This window comes from Cyprinodon variegatus, unplaced genomic scaffold (genome assembly GCF_000732505.1).
Source record: "Cyprinodon variegatus isolate N-32 unplaced genomic scaffold, C_variegatus-1.0 Scaffold1163, whole genome shotgun sequence".
Taxonomy (NCBI): domain Eukaryota; kingdom Metazoa; phylum Chordata; class Actinopteri; order Cyprinodontiformes; family Cyprinodontidae; genus Cyprinodon; species Cyprinodon variegatus.
In genome coordinates this window covers 104799-124862 of record NW_015151616.1, presented here as the reverse complement: position 1 = coordinate 124862, position 20064 = coordinate 104799, and the positions used below count along the sequence as shown (strand labels likewise).

At 36.7% G+C, this 20064-nt stretch overlaps 1 protein-coding gene across 1 annotated transcript in view; it reads right to left on the bottom strand.

Annotated features, from left to right (window-relative positions):
- mthfd1l (methylenetetrahydrofolate dehydrogenase (NADP+ dependent) 1-like) overlaps positions 1-18175 on the bottom strand; it is a 36858-nt gene extending 18683 nt beyond the window's left edge. The window contains exons 1-19 of the mRNA XM_015400947.1: positions 17783-18175; positions 14722-14806; positions 14407-14457; positions 14263-14316; positions 13806-13930; positions 13260-13360; positions 11134-11270; positions 10739-10850; positions 10127-10191; positions 9901-9998; positions 9605-9778; positions 9312-9448; positions 8884-8930; positions 8393-8500; positions 8183-8257; positions 7670-7772; positions 6179-6255; positions 5436-5576; positions 4889-4957 (exon numbers count right to left, since the gene is read on the bottom strand). Of these exons, the coding sequence (XP_015256433.1) occupies positions 4889-4957; positions 5436-5576; positions 6179-6255; positions 7670-7772; positions 8183-8257; positions 8393-8500; positions 8884-8930; positions 9312-9448; positions 9605-9778; positions 9901-9998; positions 10127-10191; positions 10739-10850; positions 11134-11270; positions 13260-13360; positions 13806-13930; positions 14263-14316; positions 14407-14457; positions 14722-14806; positions 17783-18018 (1995 nt within the window). The 5' untranslated portion in view covers positions 18019-18175. The remainder of the gene's footprint in view (positions 1-4888; positions 4958-5435; positions 5577-6178; positions 6256-7669; positions 7773-8182; positions 8258-8392; positions 8501-8883; positions 8931-9311; positions 9449-9604; positions 9779-9900; positions 9999-10126; positions 10192-10738; positions 10851-11133; positions 11271-13259; positions 13361-13805; positions 13931-14262; positions 14317-14406; positions 14458-14721; positions 14807-17782) is intronic.
- Positions 18176-20064: the final 1889 nt, after the last annotated feature.

The following is a 20064-nucleotide window of genomic DNA, read 5'->3' as shown; positions in this document are numbered from 1 at the left end:
TCTCTGCATATCTGGGCATTAAAATCATTCCAAGAAAAAGAAAAAAAAAAATGAAACAATGTGCAACATCTTCTGAACCTAAAACAATTCCAGTTCTTTTAGGAGAAAGTGTTTAAAACTTACCATGCTTTAAAGGAGCAAGCTAATTAGCTAGCCAACCAGAGCTTTGCCTGAATAAAAAATAATTATAATCTGAACCAAAACAAATTTTAATTCTATGCATTCTTAAGTTTACTATACATTAACACCATTCTTTTCCAACCAGAATATAAATATCAAACCAATAAACTCTAATCTAAATATTGATTTCATTTCACCAGGTTAAAAAGGAGCTTTATTTTTGGAAACCTCATTAAAAAACGTTACCAGTGCCTGATGCTGCAGATAATTATACCATAAAAGTTTAGGTAATCCAAGGATTATTTCATTGAGCTCATTTTGAGCAAAACTAAGTTTTGTAGCCGGAGGAAAACAAGCAAACCAACAGGTAAAGTGCCAAAGAAGGTATCCCCTAAAAAAAGTGTTTCCACTGCATTCCTCACTTCACCTCAATTCCAATCAATTATGCATAGAAGAAGTGATGTGGATCTTATATTAAAGTAAACAATAACATGGCCCTCTGCCATTCAGTAAGCAGGTTTCATTATATGTAATAAATCAAGAATCATATTTAAATTCTGCTTGAAAATGTTCCCAAGTCTGAGAGAACGGGCCTAAATTCATTAATTTTTAATCATAAAGTAAGTAGGAGGTCATGCAAGAATCGGATGAAACTAGGCCCGCAACTAATGATAATTTTGCTAATCGATTAATCTGTCGATAATTTTTTCGATTAATAATCGAATAGCATAAGGTTCCTTGAACAAGTTTTCTTTTTTAGAATTAAACCAACTGAACTACAGCTTTTCCACTTGAGGAGTTCTGGATAGAGCGTATTGACAGATGAAGATGTTTTCATTATCTTAAATGCCAAAAATGTACATATTTCTTTTGCAATTTTGGCATAATTGCTGCTCAAGGTGGGTCGCTGTGTCAGCTAAAGGCATGTTTTAGAGTCTCTATACTGCAGTTAATGAGTAATTAATTACTAAATTAGTTGAAGGTTTTTCAGTAATCGACTAACCTGATTAATTGTTTCAGCCCTAGTTAAAACACAATCTAAACAGAAGAAATTATAAGAAAACGCTTGTCTCTTCCTGCGACATTCTGCCCTGTAATGCTGGAGGAACAGTTTTCCCTCAGGGTTCCCTACTTTAGCACAAAACCAGCGCAGCATGTTTGAAATGGGGCACAGAGGGTTTAATAATATTGGTCCTTTCCCCTCTTCAAATATAAAAATCTAATTATAATCCTATTGCAAGTGTAGCATTGAGCCCAATAATGCTTTGTTTAAGTTAAGCTAAATTAAGCTTAATACTGCTGCCACACGCGGACACACCAAGGTGCAAACACATTTTTGATGGTATTGGTATTCAGCGTCTTACTCTAGGGGTGGACATCATCGAAGCATAAAAAATGACATGTGTTGAAGTAGAATTGGAATGTTGGTCCCGGTTTTAAGCAAATCCTGGTGCACAACCCTAGAGATAGATAGCAACATGGGGGTAAAAATAAATGATCATTTAAAATCCATTTCTTGCTGTTAAGTATTGCTGCACTCCTCAATGTTAAAGTGAGAGAGCCGTCACTGAAAAAGCTGTGTTTAGCAGCTCTGAGGTCTGGTGAGGAAAATGTTTAGATCGTGGCGGAGATTCAAAACAGCTGCCACCTTCCCTGGGCCTGGTCAGTTCACCGTGAGAGCAGACTGTATGATAATAAAAGAAAACCCTTGGGTTTTGCAACGGAACCCACGGAAATGTTGATAGAAAGTGGAAGCCTTGACATTACAAAGATGCCACACAGGTTGACCTTTCATGCCAGGTGTGCTTTGTGAAAACATAAAGGCCAGCACAGAGGACATGTTTGGCATTCCAGGAAACTCAGACCAGCTGTGAAGCACAGAGCTAGATTTATAACGGCAGCAAGACCTGGACAGCTCTCCACCACAGAAGGCCAGGCGAATTCAGCGTTTACCCAAGGAAAATGTGAGACTGTCTATGAAAAATAATGCCAAAGAGGAACTGACCAAGAAAGAGCACAATTACTCTAAACATACCAGTAAATCCACCGAGCACTGACTGATCATCAAGAGATGGAAAGTCCTGAGTCAAAGGTCAGATCCTAATCTTAACGAGATGCTGAGGGGTGACTTCAAACAGAAAACCCCACAAACATCTCATAGCTGGACGTGAGGAGTGGGACAACTTCCCTCAAACGGATGTCAGAAACCACTATATGGTTGCGAGACCCGTCTCACCCAAGCTACTTCAGATGAAGGAGCCGATAGCAGCTGTTAGCGTGAAGGGCTTCCTTCTTCTAGAGAACAGATTGTTCTTTGGTTTAATCAGTAAAACTATGTTATATTTTTGTTTACGCCAATTTATTTTAGAATTAAGCCATTATTTCATAGTTTTTTTTAAGGATAGTCGTGTTTTTTTACACGACTGTCTCTTTCTACTAATAGAATCAGTGACAAACTGGTTATTTTAATGATTTAAAGAATGAGCCCCATTTACACTACCCCTCTGAAACCGAGTTCGGATCAGTTAACTGTGCCGAGCTCGGTTACGTGCCACTGTTTACACATCACATTAGCACGGTTCCTCACCTCCTAGTGACGATCTACGGTACTACTGCTCTCTAGAGGGAATCAAGCAAATCAACATGACAGCGCCTGAACATTCAGGAGGTTTGGTCAAAATTGTGATATTTGAATGTTTGTGGAGAGTTAGGCAAAGAAGTGGATACGACAAAGTCTAATCAGGCTTTACAGTAGCAGGAAAAAATGAAAGACATTGAGGTCCATGACACTGCTAAGCAGAATGATCACTGGAAATGGTGTGGCATGGTAGGGAAGCTTGTATTTTATGAATGCCTGAAATTTCATGATTACAGAGGCTGACTGTAAGGAGATGATGTTGTCTCCTCATGCGCTCTTTGTTATCTGAGAACTGAGCCAGAACTGAACCGTGCCGAGCCCTTCTGATGAACTAGTACCATGTTAGCGCGGTTCGGGTGTGTCTAGCACGGTCCGGTTCAGTTTTGCATGCCATTTACACTTTACAGTTATCTCGGATCTTGGCACGGTTTAAAAAGGGTAGTGTAAATGGGGATAAAGAGTTCACAGGGTTCCTACAGGATAAGGCAAGTTTAAATCAAGACTTAAGACTTTTTACTGCCACTTAAAATAAAAATTTAAGACCAACTTTACAATAAACAAGAAAAACCTGGTAGTGACAAATTTACCCCAAATGTTTATTTTAACATGAACCATTACTTTCTGCTTCTCCATCACTTCAATTTGACGCTTTGAGTTTCACGCTTTGCACATGTGACTTCACTGCCTTGATTCATGCTTCATCTATATTCCCTGGCAGTGGTTTTAACCATGCAGTAGTGATGGTTCAATTAACACCGATGTGTCGGTGCATGCGTGGAGCCCAGAGAACAAAACACTGTATCGGTGCAAGTGTTGTTTCCAGAAAGTCATGTGACCGTTACAGGAGTTGTTTCTAACTGACTGACTCAATAAACTGTCTTTAAAAACGTATCTGTCAACATGATGCATCTGCTAAAAACAATGTCTCATCTTTTGCGGTTTATCATTAAACTGATCAAGAACTTTGAAGCAGCCTAAAAGGAATAGGAACGTTTCAGCCGTTGCGTTTTTATTTTTAATTTTCTCGCCGTGTCATCCTTTTCCTCTCAGTTATCACTCAACTTATCTGAATTAAAGTCAATTTCAAATTGACTCTTACTTTATTTACTGTTTTTACTGTACTTCTTGTTTTAAAATTATGATTTAAAATCCTAGTCTACAAGCATTTAAATTATATGATGGCTGCATCTAAAAATATCAAGGATATTTTCAATTTAAAGAGATATGTTTTAATACAATATAACCTACAGTATCTTAAATGATATCATTGTAGTAGGTCATCAAATTAATTCAGTTTCGTCTGTCCAATAAGCTGCTTGTAGTGTCTTTAGAGGTCCAGCAGGTCTCAGTATTCTGTGAGTTAGTATTGTTAGGTTTTAGGGGCGCTACAGCCTTCCTTACAAGGGGACAAATCCTTCTCACTTTAACAGTATCAACGAAGCATCAATAGTTTGGCAATGTGTGAAACGCTTCAAGGTGTCTCATTAACCCATCAATATCATGCAGGACAGTCTTTGATGGATAGCCTATTTTTTACTTAATTTAAACTTCCCCATGTTGTCCAAATAAAAATGTAGTGGCACATCACTCCAAGGTGTGGCCACAGCATTGTTTTTATTGGTTCCGCTATCGGGATGGAACCAGTAATGGTTACAGCGAGCAGTTCGGTAAATGCAAGAAAAATATTGTCAATTATTTTAATGTTTGATATGAATTACAAAATAAAATCCTATTTATGATGTGGTAACAATTTTAAGACCTATGAAAGACTGATTTAAGACTATTTAATACCAATTAAGGCCTTGATTTTATATTGAAGAATTCAATGCCTTTTAAGACTTTAAGAATCTGCAGGAACCCTGGTTCAGCTGCCAACAGGTTTTAGATTTTAAAGTTAAATAAATGCAAAACTTTTTGCATGATCCAACAGATATTATTAAATCATCGTCTTTAGAAATGGGCTGCAAATCTTTTAGGCTGGAAGGGTTTTTACCATCACCCTAACCTTCTGCTCCATTCATGGATTCCATTAAGGAACGGTAAACAGCATTTCTTCCAGTCTGAATAAACTGGTTTGTCGCACAGACTCTTGCTTTAAACCTAAAACTTAACTAAAATAATAAATCTCACCTCAAGGGTCTGCATCAATGTAGGTTTTATGGCATCTTTCATTAGCACGGCCAGCGCACCACTTACACCCTGTTGGACAAGAAGAAAGAAAAACTAAAGATTTAACAGTCTTAAAAAGTTTCTCATATTTAACTAAGACAAAAAAACAAAAATCCAGCACTACGAGCTATTGTGGATTTGTTCGGCTCTTAATCTCTACATGGTTTCCTGTGCTTCAGCTCTTAAACAGTGTAGTCATTTATGGGAAAGTAAAGAGGCAGGAAGACTCTGCTTAACATCCAATTCTTTAGACACAAATGATCTCATGTTGTTTTGAATTAACACAGGGTGGAGAGGGGTAGGCATTATTGCATCTAGCCTAAAAAAGAACAGCTTTCTTATTCTATTTAACATATCATCTGGCAGATAATTGCAAAAGAAATAGTCTGCTGTACAAGCTGCAACAAGACCTGACATGATGCTAAAACCACAATAATCAATATTACTCATCTCCACCTATCTACAAATTTACTGATGGGGTCTCCAGTGATCTCAGAGTAAAACCCACCAGGTCCTCTGCTGTGACAGGTTCTCCAGAGCGACTGGTTCCCACCACCATGCGGGCCAGTCTGTCCTTCATGTCCTTCAGGCTGTCAGCGAGGGCCAGGATAGCCATGATCTCACTGGCTACTGCAATGTCAAAACCAGTCTGAAAATTGGAAGAAAATATGAGAGTATTGTGAAATTTTTGGAAAGGTATCAGAACATATCCTAATCTATTTAGCAATACTGTTAAAAAGTCGTTTAGATTAAGGCAACATATTTACACTATTACAGCAAGACAGATTTCAGGATGTTTACTTTCAGGTCACCTGATTTCTCACATGGGCGATGAAATATTTCCCATGAATGCAGCCCTGTTGGGAATGATGATTTGATGGCGAGAAAGTAATCACAGACACGTTTAACTCATTTTGATTTGTGGAAATTTATGAGAAACTAAAAGGACTCTGAGAAGGTTATAAGTGAATTAGTGGCTAAGAAGGAAAGCAGAGGATGTATCCACTCCCAACAGAGAGAGGTAAACATGACTTAAAACACATTAATATATCAAGGAACTGTGGAGTTTTACTCCCTCTACCAATCATAATAACCTTAAGGGGAAAAAGGGGAACCCAGGAAGGTGGAGGGCGGTAAACATAAGCCCATGCCGAGCCAGCTTAGGGGGTCATTTTTGTTCTTGCAAAAACATTTTCTTTAAAAAAGTAAAGCAGACGTATCATAATGCATATTGACCTCAAACCAGCTTACCTCTCTGATCTGTCCTTTTTCAGTGGTCGCCTGACCCACTGTGATTTTTCTCAGGAAGCGGTCATTTGTATCAACAACTGAAAAGCAAAAAAAGAGAGAGAAAAAAAAAAAAACATTAACTCACAACAGCTAAATATGATAGGAGTCCATTCATAAACTAGAGTTGATATAAGTTTATATGATCCTATAACTTTTTTATTTGTAATATTTGACATAGAGCAGCCTAAAGTTATTTGTTCCACATTATATATTTGCATATTTATTTACGTCAACCCTGCGTTTGCTTGTCTGCGTGTAGCACCTTATCACCAACACAAATCCCTTGTTTAGGTAAAACACAACTTGGAAATAAAGTTTTTTCTGATTCTAAAGGCTCGTGTGACTGTTTGGATTAGAGAGGAACCAGCAGACTGTCTGGGGTTCCTCGTTTTTCCATTTTCTCTTTCTGTGATCACAGATTTGGATTTTGTCCAATTTAATAATGAAGCAAAACTTAAGAACTACAAATCTTTACAATCTATAAAACTTATCAACCAGCAGCTTTTTACTCTTTGTTTATAGTTAAATTTGTATTGAATATTACATATGTCATTATTTTTGTAACAATATTCTTGACATAAGCAAAAAAATTAAATAAAGTTAAAATAAAAGATCCTCCAACACATCTCCTTCATTTCCGTAGAATCTCCTTAAAGATTTTGTGCTTCACCACTGAGCTACTATTTGGTTTTCTACCTCTGAGGGGGAAAAAAGGACATGCTTGACTCTGACCTTTATACCCAACGTCTTTTTCATAAACTCCAGGACCTAATTCTTCAAAGTGCCCTCTGCAGCCTCTGGGATTAATACCCCATCAGTCATGGCTGCATCCAGCTGGTTGGTGTCATTGAAAAATGTAAACAAACATTGCTGCATGTGGAGTAGCTCCCCAACAACAATCCCAAGCTCACACTGGTAGAGATGAATGACTTATTTCACTTGTAGCATCCTTTCAACTTCAAAAAGCTCCAGAACGCATTACATAAAGGACCCAATTTAAATATTTGAAGAAATGAGACGAGAAGAGACGCTGACTTAAAGAAGCCTTGATGTTGATGCAATTTAGTTGCCGATCTTTTTGTTGCTTCAGAACGACCCTCAGGTCAAGTCAGGCTGCCTTTACTCTAGCGTCTGTCTCTCTGAAGCCATGCCAAGCGATCTCCACCTGTAGCTGCTCTGTGAGTCATTTCAGTTCCTGCTTTACAGCGTTTAGAGTTTTATGTAATAAGTTCTTTAGCTCCCTCGTGTCTCCTTATCCAGATAAAGGAATTGCTGTATAACAACAACAAACCATTCTTAATTAGCTGGTTCCAACAAAACTGTGGTTAAAGAGAAATATCGATAAAAACAGGAACCATTGTTCAGGATTAAACACACAGAAGCTATAGACTATTTGGCATGAGTGTTTGTTTCAACCAGCTACAGGGAGTAAGAGAAGTTTTTAGAGATTACCTCTGTGCCAGGTGATCTTCGAAGGATCGAGATCAAGGCGTACGAAGCTGCTCACTTCATGGGGTGTAAGGGAGGCAGGATCTGTTTTATTGATGCCAAGACGCTGCAATGGAAAGAATACAACCAAAAAAAGATGCAGGTTGTAGATTAATCTTTATGTATTTTTAAAAACAGCACCTGGTAAATGGGATGTTGGTATTCATCCTTAAAGAACAAACACATGTATCCAATTTTCTTTAAGAAATATTTACTTGCAAAGTGAAAAAAAAGCTTAAAGTAAAAAAAAAAACAAAAAAACAAGGTTATAAAATCATGATGATTTCACTGCCAGATACATATGTACAACAGGGAAGATTAACATAATAGAGATAATTTCTGAAAGGAAGCAGAGGCTTTATTTCCACAATTATGATAAATAGAGCTCCCCCTAGTGGAGGAAACAGTCATATTTAAACTCTGGATATAACATTTATATTCTTAAGAGCTTTGTAGCGCAGCAAAGTTTAGACTTACTTGAAGTCTAGAGATCTGGATTGGAGAGAATTTTCTGACTCCATTTAATGAAGGGACCAGTCTGTTGAACAGGGCCTACATGAGACACAGAAAAATACTTAGTGAATTATACTAACACATTCTGAACTACTTTAGGTTAAAGTTATAAACTTTTAATTTACCCGTTTCCTAAATATACAATCCTTAGAGTAAATGACAGAAAACAATCACCTTGTCAGATTGCGTTGCCTCGTGAAGCATCCTGGCATCGATAGCTGCTGCCACCAGGTTATTGGCTGCTGTGATGGCATGGATGTCGCCCGTCAGATGGAGGTTGAACTGAAGACAATCAGAATAAAAACTTTAGGAAAAGAGAACAGACATTTGCTGACCAAAAGCACAAATGAATTGAAACAACTTTGCATGGTTTGACAAATGTAGGATTAAAGTAGAATAATTTTTTATTTTAATAAGGCCTGGACTCTATTGCAAAGTTTAAGCATGGTATCAGAATATGAATTGATTTGAATCTTATCATCTGATCTCCAGTCAGAACTAGTAAAATTGGGCCTTTGTGAATCTCTAAAAAGATTTTTTCCCTATAAAGAGTTAAAGAGACTTAAAAAAAAGGTGGCATATTCTAGGCTCAAATGTTTGGGGACTTGTATTTGCTAATAATTAGTTTTTTAGAATCCACCTCTGGTGCTGCATGTCAGCATTACCTCCTCCATAGGGATGACCTGTGCATAACCCCCTCCTGCAGCACCCCCTGGACACAAAGCAGAGGTAAAAAAAAGTTACAGGAAGAGAGGAGGACAAGGATGGACAATAGATGTCTGGTGAGTCTTGAACTCTAAATGAACAACGTCACCCAATAAAAATGTAGCCTTAAAAAAAAAAAAAAATAGACAGCTTCAACTAGAATTAAATTAAGATTAAGATTAGCTCAAGATTATTGGTTTTCCATCTTTAATCCACCATCAAGGCGTACTCAAAGACACCATGATTTATTAATGAGCATTATTCCATACACCCAATGTTTTTAGAAATGGCTATTTATGCATTAACGATAATAAATGTTTACCCTCATGATTTTACATAAAGAAATTGAGAGAAGCCAACAGAATAATAAAGAAAACCCTTTTCTAACCTTTAACTCCAAAGGTAGGTCCCTGAGAAGGTTGCCGAAGGCAAGCAAAGGAGTTAAGCTTGAGGTGGGCAGTCAAAGCTTGGACCAGGCCTATGGTCACGGTGCTTTTACCCTCACCGAGGGGAGTTGGTGTTATACTAGATGAACAATCAACAGAACATTTTAGGGATCAACCTTTTCTGGATGTTAAAATCTATTTGTTTTTACTTTTAGTTTGTCATTATTACGCTGTATGAACATTAAACTCAGCTGATATAAGCATGCTAAAGCACAGCCAGAAACATGACACTCACCCAGCAACCAGCACATATTTGCCATCAGGCTGGGAGTTGAGACGGTCTAAGAGGGAGAGTCGGACCTTCGCTTTGTTCCTGCCGTAAGCTTCAAGCTCCTCTGGCAGCAGACCGATCTCCTCTGCCAGCTGATCTACAGGTTTAGGTTTCTGAGCTCTTGAGATCTCAATGTCACTGAAACAACAGGTGAAGCTTTATTATTTTAGAAAGCTGCGAAAAACATGACCAATTCATTTTAAAAGAACCAATAATGTTTAAGAAAAGGAGTAAAAAAGTTTTCAAACTAATTGCCATACGTTGGAACAGGGTTTAAAGGCTGTAGTTTGAGGCTGTGCAGATGCCAGGGTCTGTACTGCTGCTCCTGGAGCCATCGCCTGCAGCTCTGAACCACATTCTGTTAGAGAAGAAGTCAAAAAGGTAAAATGGATATTAACATGCTTAAAAATATTAGATTAGTCTCTGAAGCACAATAAGAATGATAGCAAACAGAAGTTAAAGACAACCTTGAAAACAGAACCAGACCTGTGCTCTGTAGGCAGCTGTGAGGTATCCTAAACCAGAGCTTGAAGACAAGTCAATGTCATCACCTAAATAAAAAAAGATTTTTAATTTTGCACATGCCAAGTATTAATAAAATTGCCCTAATATAAATATTTCTGAAGAAATGTTTCAAAACTGAAAAATGTTAATGTGCTCAAAACAGCATCCCCCTCCTATGAACTGAACTAGACTTTGTTATGGACTTTGATTTTAAATTCAATAAACAAATGAGGTACATTCTGCAAAAAGGTAAGGTTGACTGTTTAAGTTAATTCTGTTAGGTCAGAAACAGACTGAGAAAATCATTGATGCATTAATCACTTCACACCACGTCTACTGTAATGTAGTTCAACCTAAACTTCCTGCCTACATCAACTATAGTCATTTACCTGGAACATGCAGATAAGAACAAACAGACTCCTTATTTTGTACAGCGTACTGGTTAATTTCAGGTTATGTCAAATGTGCTCTATAAATCAGCTGATCTTTCACTATGTTTAATAAAAAAGTATAAAAAAATAAAAAAGTGTAATCTTAAAAGCTCATGTTTCAGTTAAGCCCAGAGGCAGGCATGCAGAACATTAGCAGCTATACCTGGTTCCAGGGCTGACTCGCAGTGAATGATGACTGCCTCTGGTCGAGCCCAGGAGGGCGGGATGTCCACGCTTCCTGCACTTAATGTAACCACAGCATTGGCCTGCATTACCTAATAAAAATGGAAAGAAAAAAATTTATAATTAATTGTTTGTTTTTTTTTTGTTGTATAGCGGGTGTAAAAAAATTTCCTTTTCTTGGACCATTAACCGGCCTTTTTATGTGTTTTAAAGCTGTTTCTCTTTTGTATGGTCTCAGGTTTTCTCGCGCGTGTTGTGGCCTTTTGTTGTCTTTTTGTAGTATGTCATATACTATAAATAGTCGGCTAAAGAATATCAGAATGTGATGATAAAAAAACAAAAACATTTAAATAATAAATTTAAACCAAAACAAACCTGGGTTTTCAAGCTCTTTGAGTTCCAATCAGCTGTTTGAACAATCATCCCACTTCTTTCAATCAGGCACTGCATGGCCAGCCTGAGCGAGCCCTGTCCTCCGACCAGCAACACAGACTTCCCTTTCAAAGGAGCATCTGCAAAAATATTCAAAACCTGCTCAGTTGATGACTTTATACACAATGCTTCATTCTTTCCTTGTTTTTACAACAAATCTTAACTTTAAAAAAAAGATTCCATTTTAATTAACTGTCGGAAAACGAGAATACAGATTTTTCTTCTAAGCTAGTCAAAAAATAATTATTGAAGCCTTGAGTTATTCATCATCTTTACACAAACATAAATTTTGGTGATTTGGTGATTATGAACCAATTCAAGCACTGAGGAAATGCTTAGAAGAAATCAATGCCTGGATGTGCCATCATTTTCTTCAAATGAATAAAAACAAAACTGAAGTAATAATCTTTGGACCAATAGAGGAGAGATCTAAAGTTAGCACACAGCTTCAGTCGCTTCATCTAGTAACCACTGATCAGGCCCGAAATCTAGGTGTAGTGCTGGATTCAGACTTGAACCTCCAAAAGCATTTAAAGACAATTACAAGGTCGGCTTTCTGTCACCTGAAGAACATTTCCAGGATTAAAGGACTAATGTCTCAGCATGATCTGGAAAAACTAATCCATGCATTTATTTTTAGTCGAATTGATTACTGCAACGGTGTTTTCACAGGTCTGCCTAAAAACTGGATCAGACAGCTGCAGCTGATCCAGAACGCTGCTGCCCGTGTCCTCACTAAGACTAAGAAAGTAGAGCAAATCACCCCAGTTCTAAAGTCCTTACACTGGCTCCCTGTATCTCAGAGAATAGACTTTAAAATACTTCTGTTTGTCTATAAATCTCTGAATGGCTTAGCACCTAAATACATCACAGACTTGCTATCAGTGTATCAACCCTCCAGACCACTCAGGTCTTCTGGCTCCAGCCTGCTCTGTATACCTAGAACCAGAACTAAACATGGAGAAGCAGCATTTAGTTCCTATGCTCCACTTATCTGGAACAAACTTTCAGAAAACTGTAAAAGTGCGGAAAGTCTGAGTTCCTTTAAATCAAGATTAAAAACACATTTGTTTGGGATTGCCTTCGACTGTTCTAGTTAAACAGTTCAACTGAAACATCATTAGTTCAACTTTTTTTATTTTCTTTAGTCCAACTGTTTTTAATTTTCTGTTTTGTTTCTGCATTTTTTATTTTATTTTTTTTCCTACTTGCTTTGATTCTTTTTTATTTTCCTATATTTTAATCATGTAAAGCACTTCGCATTGTCTTTGTACTGAATTGTGCTATATAAATAAATTTGCCTTGCCTTGGAAGAAAAGGTTGGTGCAGTAGTAGAGCATGCAACCCATATTAGTCCTCTATTACACCCATAGACCTTTGCTGCATGTCTGCCCCCAAAGTCCACCCCTCTACTGTCCATCTAATGTCCATTTAAAGCCACTGAAGGCACAAAAGATGGTTATTTTGCAATGTCTGAATGTAAGATTTGATTGAATTATGTTTGACAAATACCTTAAAATTAGTACATTAGTTTAAACACTAGTTTTTTTTCTTTTTTTAACTACTGTATTGCTCAGATAAGGAAAAGGGCAGCTAACCTTTCTGCAAACCCCCCAAACCCTGGACACCAACTGTCAGAGAGACAGTTTCTTCTGTATTGTTACTTTGTACTGTAATTCCTATATTTGGAGCAAACTGAAAATTTTGTCAAATTCCTTCCTCTATGCACCATTCTTATTCTATAAAGCATTTTCATTTATTACAGTCAGATCTGACAAATTGAACCTGACGAGTAGGTCCACCTCTTGGAATGGGGGTCGTTTTGTTTCTTTGACCCCATTCCATTTTGAATTGGGGAGGCTTCCTGGATGGGAAGCGGAACATTTTCAAATATGGAAAATAAAGTCCAGCGGATTGTTTTTTAACTTTTTTGGAATGACTATGACCTGGATGACTGAGGATCTTCACCAGCACAAAGCACACAACAGTTATAATTTTACAATTATAGAGACGCCTTCAGAAGTTTTAATGCAGGAAATGACAAAGTTCTTCTTTTAGCAGAAACTCACCGTGATTTCGCAGCAGTTCCAAAACAGCACTTGCCTTTGGTGGAACAAAGCCTTTACTTGTGTCTCCTCTGACCAAGCGTCCTATATTCAAATCAGTTATGCTATAATATCAAAAAGAAATGTAAATAAATTCAGTTAGTAAACATTAATATAAGCAAAAGCAATCAGTTCCTATCCCCCGAATCACTGCTTATTTAATCACTGTACACCTGGTTGTTTGTAATTTAAGTAAAAGGACCATGACCATTTCACCTTGAATTAAAGCAATTATGTGATTATTATAAGGCGTACCTTGCTAATGTTCCTATTACCTCATTTTATAAAGACACATGCTGCACAATTTATCCTAATTTTTTTGCAGGCCTTCCGATTTGGCTCCAATCTGATATAGAGATGTTTTAGACAGAGAACCTTCCACGACCATCTACCTTTTTCTGACTGCTGACTCAGCATCACTAACTGTTTTACTGCTAATACCTAAAATATTTACTATTTGAGAAATATTTTTTTTTTTTCTGACAGACAAAATGCTTGTATAATATTTACCCATCAATATCCTTCTCTGGTTTGAGTGTGCTGAGAACTCGGCTGGTGAGGGAAGTAGAAGGGAGGTGGAGGAAGACTCCATGGACGCTGGGATCATCGTTGAGCCGCAGCAACTCTTCCACCGTCTACAACAGAGAGAGACAGGAAAAAAAAAAACAGAGATGCAGCAGAAGGGTTCCTTTTAGGTCAGGAATTCTGAAAGCTAAATTACTCCCAAATAAATCAGGAAGATCTCCACAGACGAGAGGATCCCCCTCGTCTCTGTTTATAATGTTTTACAACTCCTCAACCAAAATGGCTAAATCAAATATTATATCATGAAAGAAGTGATGAACTAAACACGACTCTATAAAAATCACTAAACAGGATCACAAGCCACAAAGACTAACAGAAAATCTTGACTCATGTACAGACTTGCCAAAAAATTACAACTTAAACCTGAGTCAGTCTCACTTACTTCATCTTCGCTGCAACTCTTTGCCAAGCAAATTTGAGTGGTTTTCAAACCAATCTGTGAAGAGACAAACATTTAAAGATCAAGCACTGAGTAAACGCAGACAACAAACGTTCACACAGTGGGATCATCAGAATGGAAGATTACCTCGCCTGCTATTTTCTTATTGATCTCCAACACGCTGTCGTCTTCGCCAGCCTTGGAGATAAAAATAAGATCAGTGAACAAAACACAGAGACCAGATTGGGCAAGAATGTAACGGCGTCATTAAAAAGATACTCCTCGGGTCAAAGGTTGATCAAGTAAAAATTGGATCACATTAAGCTCAGATATATTTAATCACTTAAAGTTAAATATTTTCTGTTTGTTTTCAGGTACTTTAAGCTTCAAACTTTAACTTTCTTTTTAAATAATCACTGAAAGCATAAATCCACACTAGACTTCTGTCCTGTCTCACATTACCTGTAATATGACCAACATAGGGTGGATTTCAGGATTCCTTCTTTGGATGGCTGCGATTGCCTCCTTGGTATTGCCGACCACTTCCCTGCAAACGAGCAGTAAGGGACGTTACTTTACACACAACAGGAAGACCAGGAATAGAAGTAGATCTTGAAAACACACCAAAAATACAGCTGCTCAAAAACCATACTAGTAAAAATGAAAATCTATATTTAAAGTGGGAAAAGGCGGAGTAAAATCCATACCAAATGTGCCGAGAGCATAAAGTTCGTACGAAACATAAACCTAAAAAATGTCGACCTCTTGTTTAAATAAAAAAATGGTTGCATACAGCCTTGCATCGTTATACAGGAACTTTATCAGAAAATAGCTTTTAGTATTGCCTAACTTTTATAAAACAGAAAAAAAGTTAGGAAGCTACATCTTGAGTTAGAATATAGAATTTGGCAAAAAAAAATAATAAAGCAAAAGGACTTAAATCAAATCCAACTGTACTGTGATGACCACACATATTTCAATTTCACATAAGTTAACAATTAAATGTAACAACACTGCCCATATAAGGACAGAATGGACTTTCTTAAAGGAAGGTGGTGGTTTTAATTCTAATAGAAAATAAAGGGGATACCAAGACAGCCTTGAAAAAAAACACAGTGGAAGTCATCAGTATATACTAAATATTCAACCAGCAACAATACTGTTTAAGAGGATCTTTAAATTACATTTCCAGTTAATGTGTCTCTATTGATCATCTGCAAGGAATGGCCAACTAAATTCCTTCTTGCATGATATACAGACATCTGATTTAGATACAAAAAGTGTGAATTTACCATAATTATATTAATAATTAAAAACCCAGATTTCTTTCTTTACCAACACACAATGCCTTCATTACTCTAGAATACCATTAAAAAGAAGATAAATCAGCTGTTGGCATTAAGAACAATGTGTCTCCATCCAACTGGTCAAATATATGATCAGTTTACAGGGAATGAATGCCAAATACAGGGTCCAAGTAACACTTTACCAATCTGGAAACAACAATATCAATATGAAGAATGCAATTAATTTTTTTTTTCTGGCATTTCCACCAACAGACACTTAACATGCTGATGTGTCTCAGAAGTATTTTGCCTCTTTGCTTGTTTTGCTTTTGTACTTGGCAAAATTTTGCCTGTACTTTCTAGATAACTAGCGTTTTATCTTTGCATTTATCTAAGTGTATACAAGGCGCAATCTTAAATAAAAGAAAAAGACATGAAATTACCCCAACTTTTTGAACGTGTAAGCAGATCTTACTTTATATATATTGGAACAAGGGAGCCGGATGTGATGCCTAGTGGGAGGAGCCAATATAGTAAGACTGACCTACATTCTATCCATTAATGTAAACATGAACTCTATATATGCATAAAGTCTGTAATTAAATGCTGAACCGAACATCAATCTTTCAAATGTACATAAAATTAAACATCATTTATGCTTTATGTCAAATATATGAACACCTCTTCAGAATGGAGATTTGAAAACCAAAACATGTGTTTCAGCTCATAAAATAGTAATACGTAAACTTCTGCCTCATTCATCCATATAAATCTATCTATGAAGCACGGAAGAGGATTAGGGCCACTGAAAAAATTTAAAAAGTTAACTGATTTTTTAATTTTATGTCAGAATAAAAATCTGGCCATTTTCTCAGAATTCTGACTTTTTTTTTCTCAGAATTTTGGATCTTAATGTATATGGGCACCATGAAGGAAGAGTTGTGGGAGCACTCAGCTTCACTGAAAAAGATGCGAGTTGTTTGGGTAGGCCAGTAATACGTTGTTGGATAAAAAGGAATTAGACAACCTTTGGGGTCCACAGTGATGCTATCTCATTAAAGACCAAATTCTGAGAAAAAAGTCAGAATTCTGAATTCTAAACAGTAATATGTAAACTTCTGCTTCATTCATCCATAGAAATATATCCATGAAGTACAGAAGAGGATTAGGGCCACTGAAAAAATTAAAAAAGTTAATTTATTATTTATTATTATTATTATTTATTATTTTTTTTATTTTAATATAATATGAGAAAAAAAAGTCAGAATTCTGGCTTTAATTTTTAGAAATCTGGCTTTAATCTTAAAAATCTGACTTTTTTCTCAGAATTTTGACTTTAATCTCAGAATTCTGGCCGTTTTCTGACAGCTAACAAACATGTTACATCAAGTTGGAATTCTGGGGGGGGAAAAAAGTCAGAATTCTGAGAAAAAAAAGTCAGAATTCTGAGAAAAAAAAGTCAGAATTCTGACTTTTTTCCCATATTACACTGAAACTATATTTAAAAATCAGTAAACTTTTTTTGTTGTTGTTTTTTCAGTGGCCGTAATCCTCTTCCGTGTTCTTGAAGCGTTAATCTGTCTTTTTTTTTTTTTAGAACTTTATTGAAAATTTTGTACAAACATACAGACATATAGTTACATAGAACATTAGACAGGTGCTCTAATAACAAAAGCAATAAATAAATTAAGAAAATAATGAAAAGGAGTGTACTTACGCTATTCTTTGAAAAATCTTTCAAAAATATCTATGGATGTGGTGCTTTGTTTAGAATCAATTAATGTAAGTGCTTTCATGTAGTCTTAAAATTCAAACAAGAAACATTTGAAGTTGGGGGATGTTTTGAAATGTTTGCATTTGTGTATACTAAATTTACCATACAAAATGAATAGATTTGTAATAAAAGCAGCATTCATGTCTCCATGGACAAAATTAAATATTTCACTTTTATGGTCAATTACAATGTTTGTTTTGAGTTTACACATTATATATTGTTCAAGAAGAGTCCAGAAAGTGGTAAGCGTTAATCTGTCTGTTTAGTAAGAACATTGGGAGGTTACATCATCTGGCTGTAGTCCCACTGATCATCCGGAGGCACGTGGGAAACTGGCAGTTAGCCAAACCAGAGCAGGTTATCTCTCGTGCGAAAACAGCTCGAAATGATATACAATTTTAAAGAAATACGCCTAAAACAGAATGAAATAAAAGATAACCTTTTGGTTCATTAATTTTCTTACCCCACCGATCGATTGCATTCAGACCAGCCATCCTCTTTGCGTTGTTTCCCGAAGTTTGCAGTTAACGTGCGGCTGGTTCCGCTGCTAGGAGTGGAGCTAGCCGTCCGGATGATTGTTCGGCTGCTGCTGGTCGCCACAGGAACACATCCCCGCGATATGCCGCTAAATCTGCCTCCTGGACGGGAGGCACGCGCTCGGAGGTTACAGCAAGCGCTGCGAATTGTTGCCAGTTTCATGGTCACCTCTTACTCTTTTTCTAAAGTCTGAGGAGGGTGTTTTGCTCCCTCGAATAGTAGCAGCGAGGAGACGCTCCTGGAAAAAGAGAAAAAAAAGTTGAGGTAGCCTCAGGGAACTGATGGAGGTGCGCTTACTTCGGGGGCAGTCGGAAATCTAAGTGTCAACAGATCTGTAAGTGTCAGCAACTGGGGGAAAAAAAGTAACTGTTTTTTTTTTTTTCTACGTACAGGGGAGGCTACCTTTTTAGCTTTCAGCCTATCGGCCGCAAGTTTGAAAGAAATTTACAATTTCATTATATATTTAATCATCTCAAATTTTCAACCGTGGGCTGTGACTGCACAGTTACTGCGTTTGGATATTGATTATACAGAAACAGAAACATGAGTTTCCAAATAAACTCATAACTATGCCTTTCTATACTGATTAACATTGGATTTTAGTGTACCTTTATGTTTCTATGGAAAATCCTACAGTTCATGAACGCAACAAAACCAGCCATCAATAAAACTTGAAGAAAGTCTCAACCTCTAACACATTCTTCATAAAAATCTTAAGAAGAATGACTTACAAGTATGCGCATTTTGTGTTGGGTTGCAAGTGGAGCATCAAAATGCAATGAGGAGGAATTGTAACATGTGATGAAATATATCAAATTATTTAAAAAAAAGATAGAAAAAACTAATATAATTATAAAGAAATATATTTTAAGGCTTCAAGGGAACTAAAATAGAAATGTCGCCATTTCTTTAAGCTGCTGTTGGAAATGTTTCAACCGCACAGTTTTGCTGCTTAATTCCAGTTTTGCAGCTCAGTTTAAAAATGGGTTATAATCTATTAGAAATACAAAAATATATATACAAAGGTATTTATTGGTGCTGATAAAAATAGGAAGCATGTAGAGACATAGAAGTTATACTTTCAACAGTATATAAACCTACATGCTCAGATTTAAACACAACTCCTCTCCTTAGACTAAAGATTAATCATTAGCACATGAGGCATAGAAACATCAATAGCACAAAGGGTTACTGAGGCTTTCAGACACACACCATTCAATCATATGATGATCAGATGATCTTCTGCAGTGGAGAATCATAAACACTTTGATCATCAAATTGTTTGTATACAAAAGTTTCTGCAGCAATTCTTTTTGGGCTCAACATTAATGTACTGATTTTTGTACCCAATTAAAAGCAAACTAATCTGCTGTAAACATACCATAATATACAGCTTTTAAATTAAGCAGTGTCAATCTATTAATTAAAAACCGCAATATCGAATCAGGAGGGCATAAACCTATAGTTTTAGATGCCTCTTGAAATAATTCTTAGCAGGTATTGCAAGAATTTTGAGAGCATTTCTGGGCTTTGGACTATGACAAAAAAGTCTCTGTTCCCTTTAGTTCTAGCCCAGATCTTTCAAAATTAAAAAAGTTGTTGTTTTGACAATAATAAGATCTAGCAGATTGGTGAGTATTTACAAAGGTCTATTCTAAAATAGATTAAAAATCCAGAAGACAAATGCAGGGAAGCAAAAATGTCAAAGTTTGATCACTGTATTTAACTTTTATAAGAAATTGATCCACTGAATTAAAAAGAACTTGCAAGTGAAACAGTAAAGATAACTCCAACTCATTATATAAACTGCTACCATTGTTGAATCATGAGGAGATATTTATTTCTTCTCAGGCCTTCCTCTTCTCCCCATAAAATTGTTACACTGCTTGCTTCTTGTGACTCTTGTGGATCTTCAAACTATCAATGAGAGCAGAGCTGCAATCAATGGCTGAAACTGAAGCTAGCATAAACATTAGAGGTATGTACAGCAAGAGCACTGGCATGGCATGAGCTGAGCACATCAGAAAGACTCGTATGTAGGACAACCAATACATATGAGGATAACCTCTGGAGCTCGAAGCAAAAAGAATAGCCAGTATACACAGTACTTGAGTTCAGAGGGATGGCATCCCCCATCTTAAAAAAATCTTACAAATCACCCCCCTTCTTAAATGACCATCCCCCCATATCATCCCCTGTGACATTTTA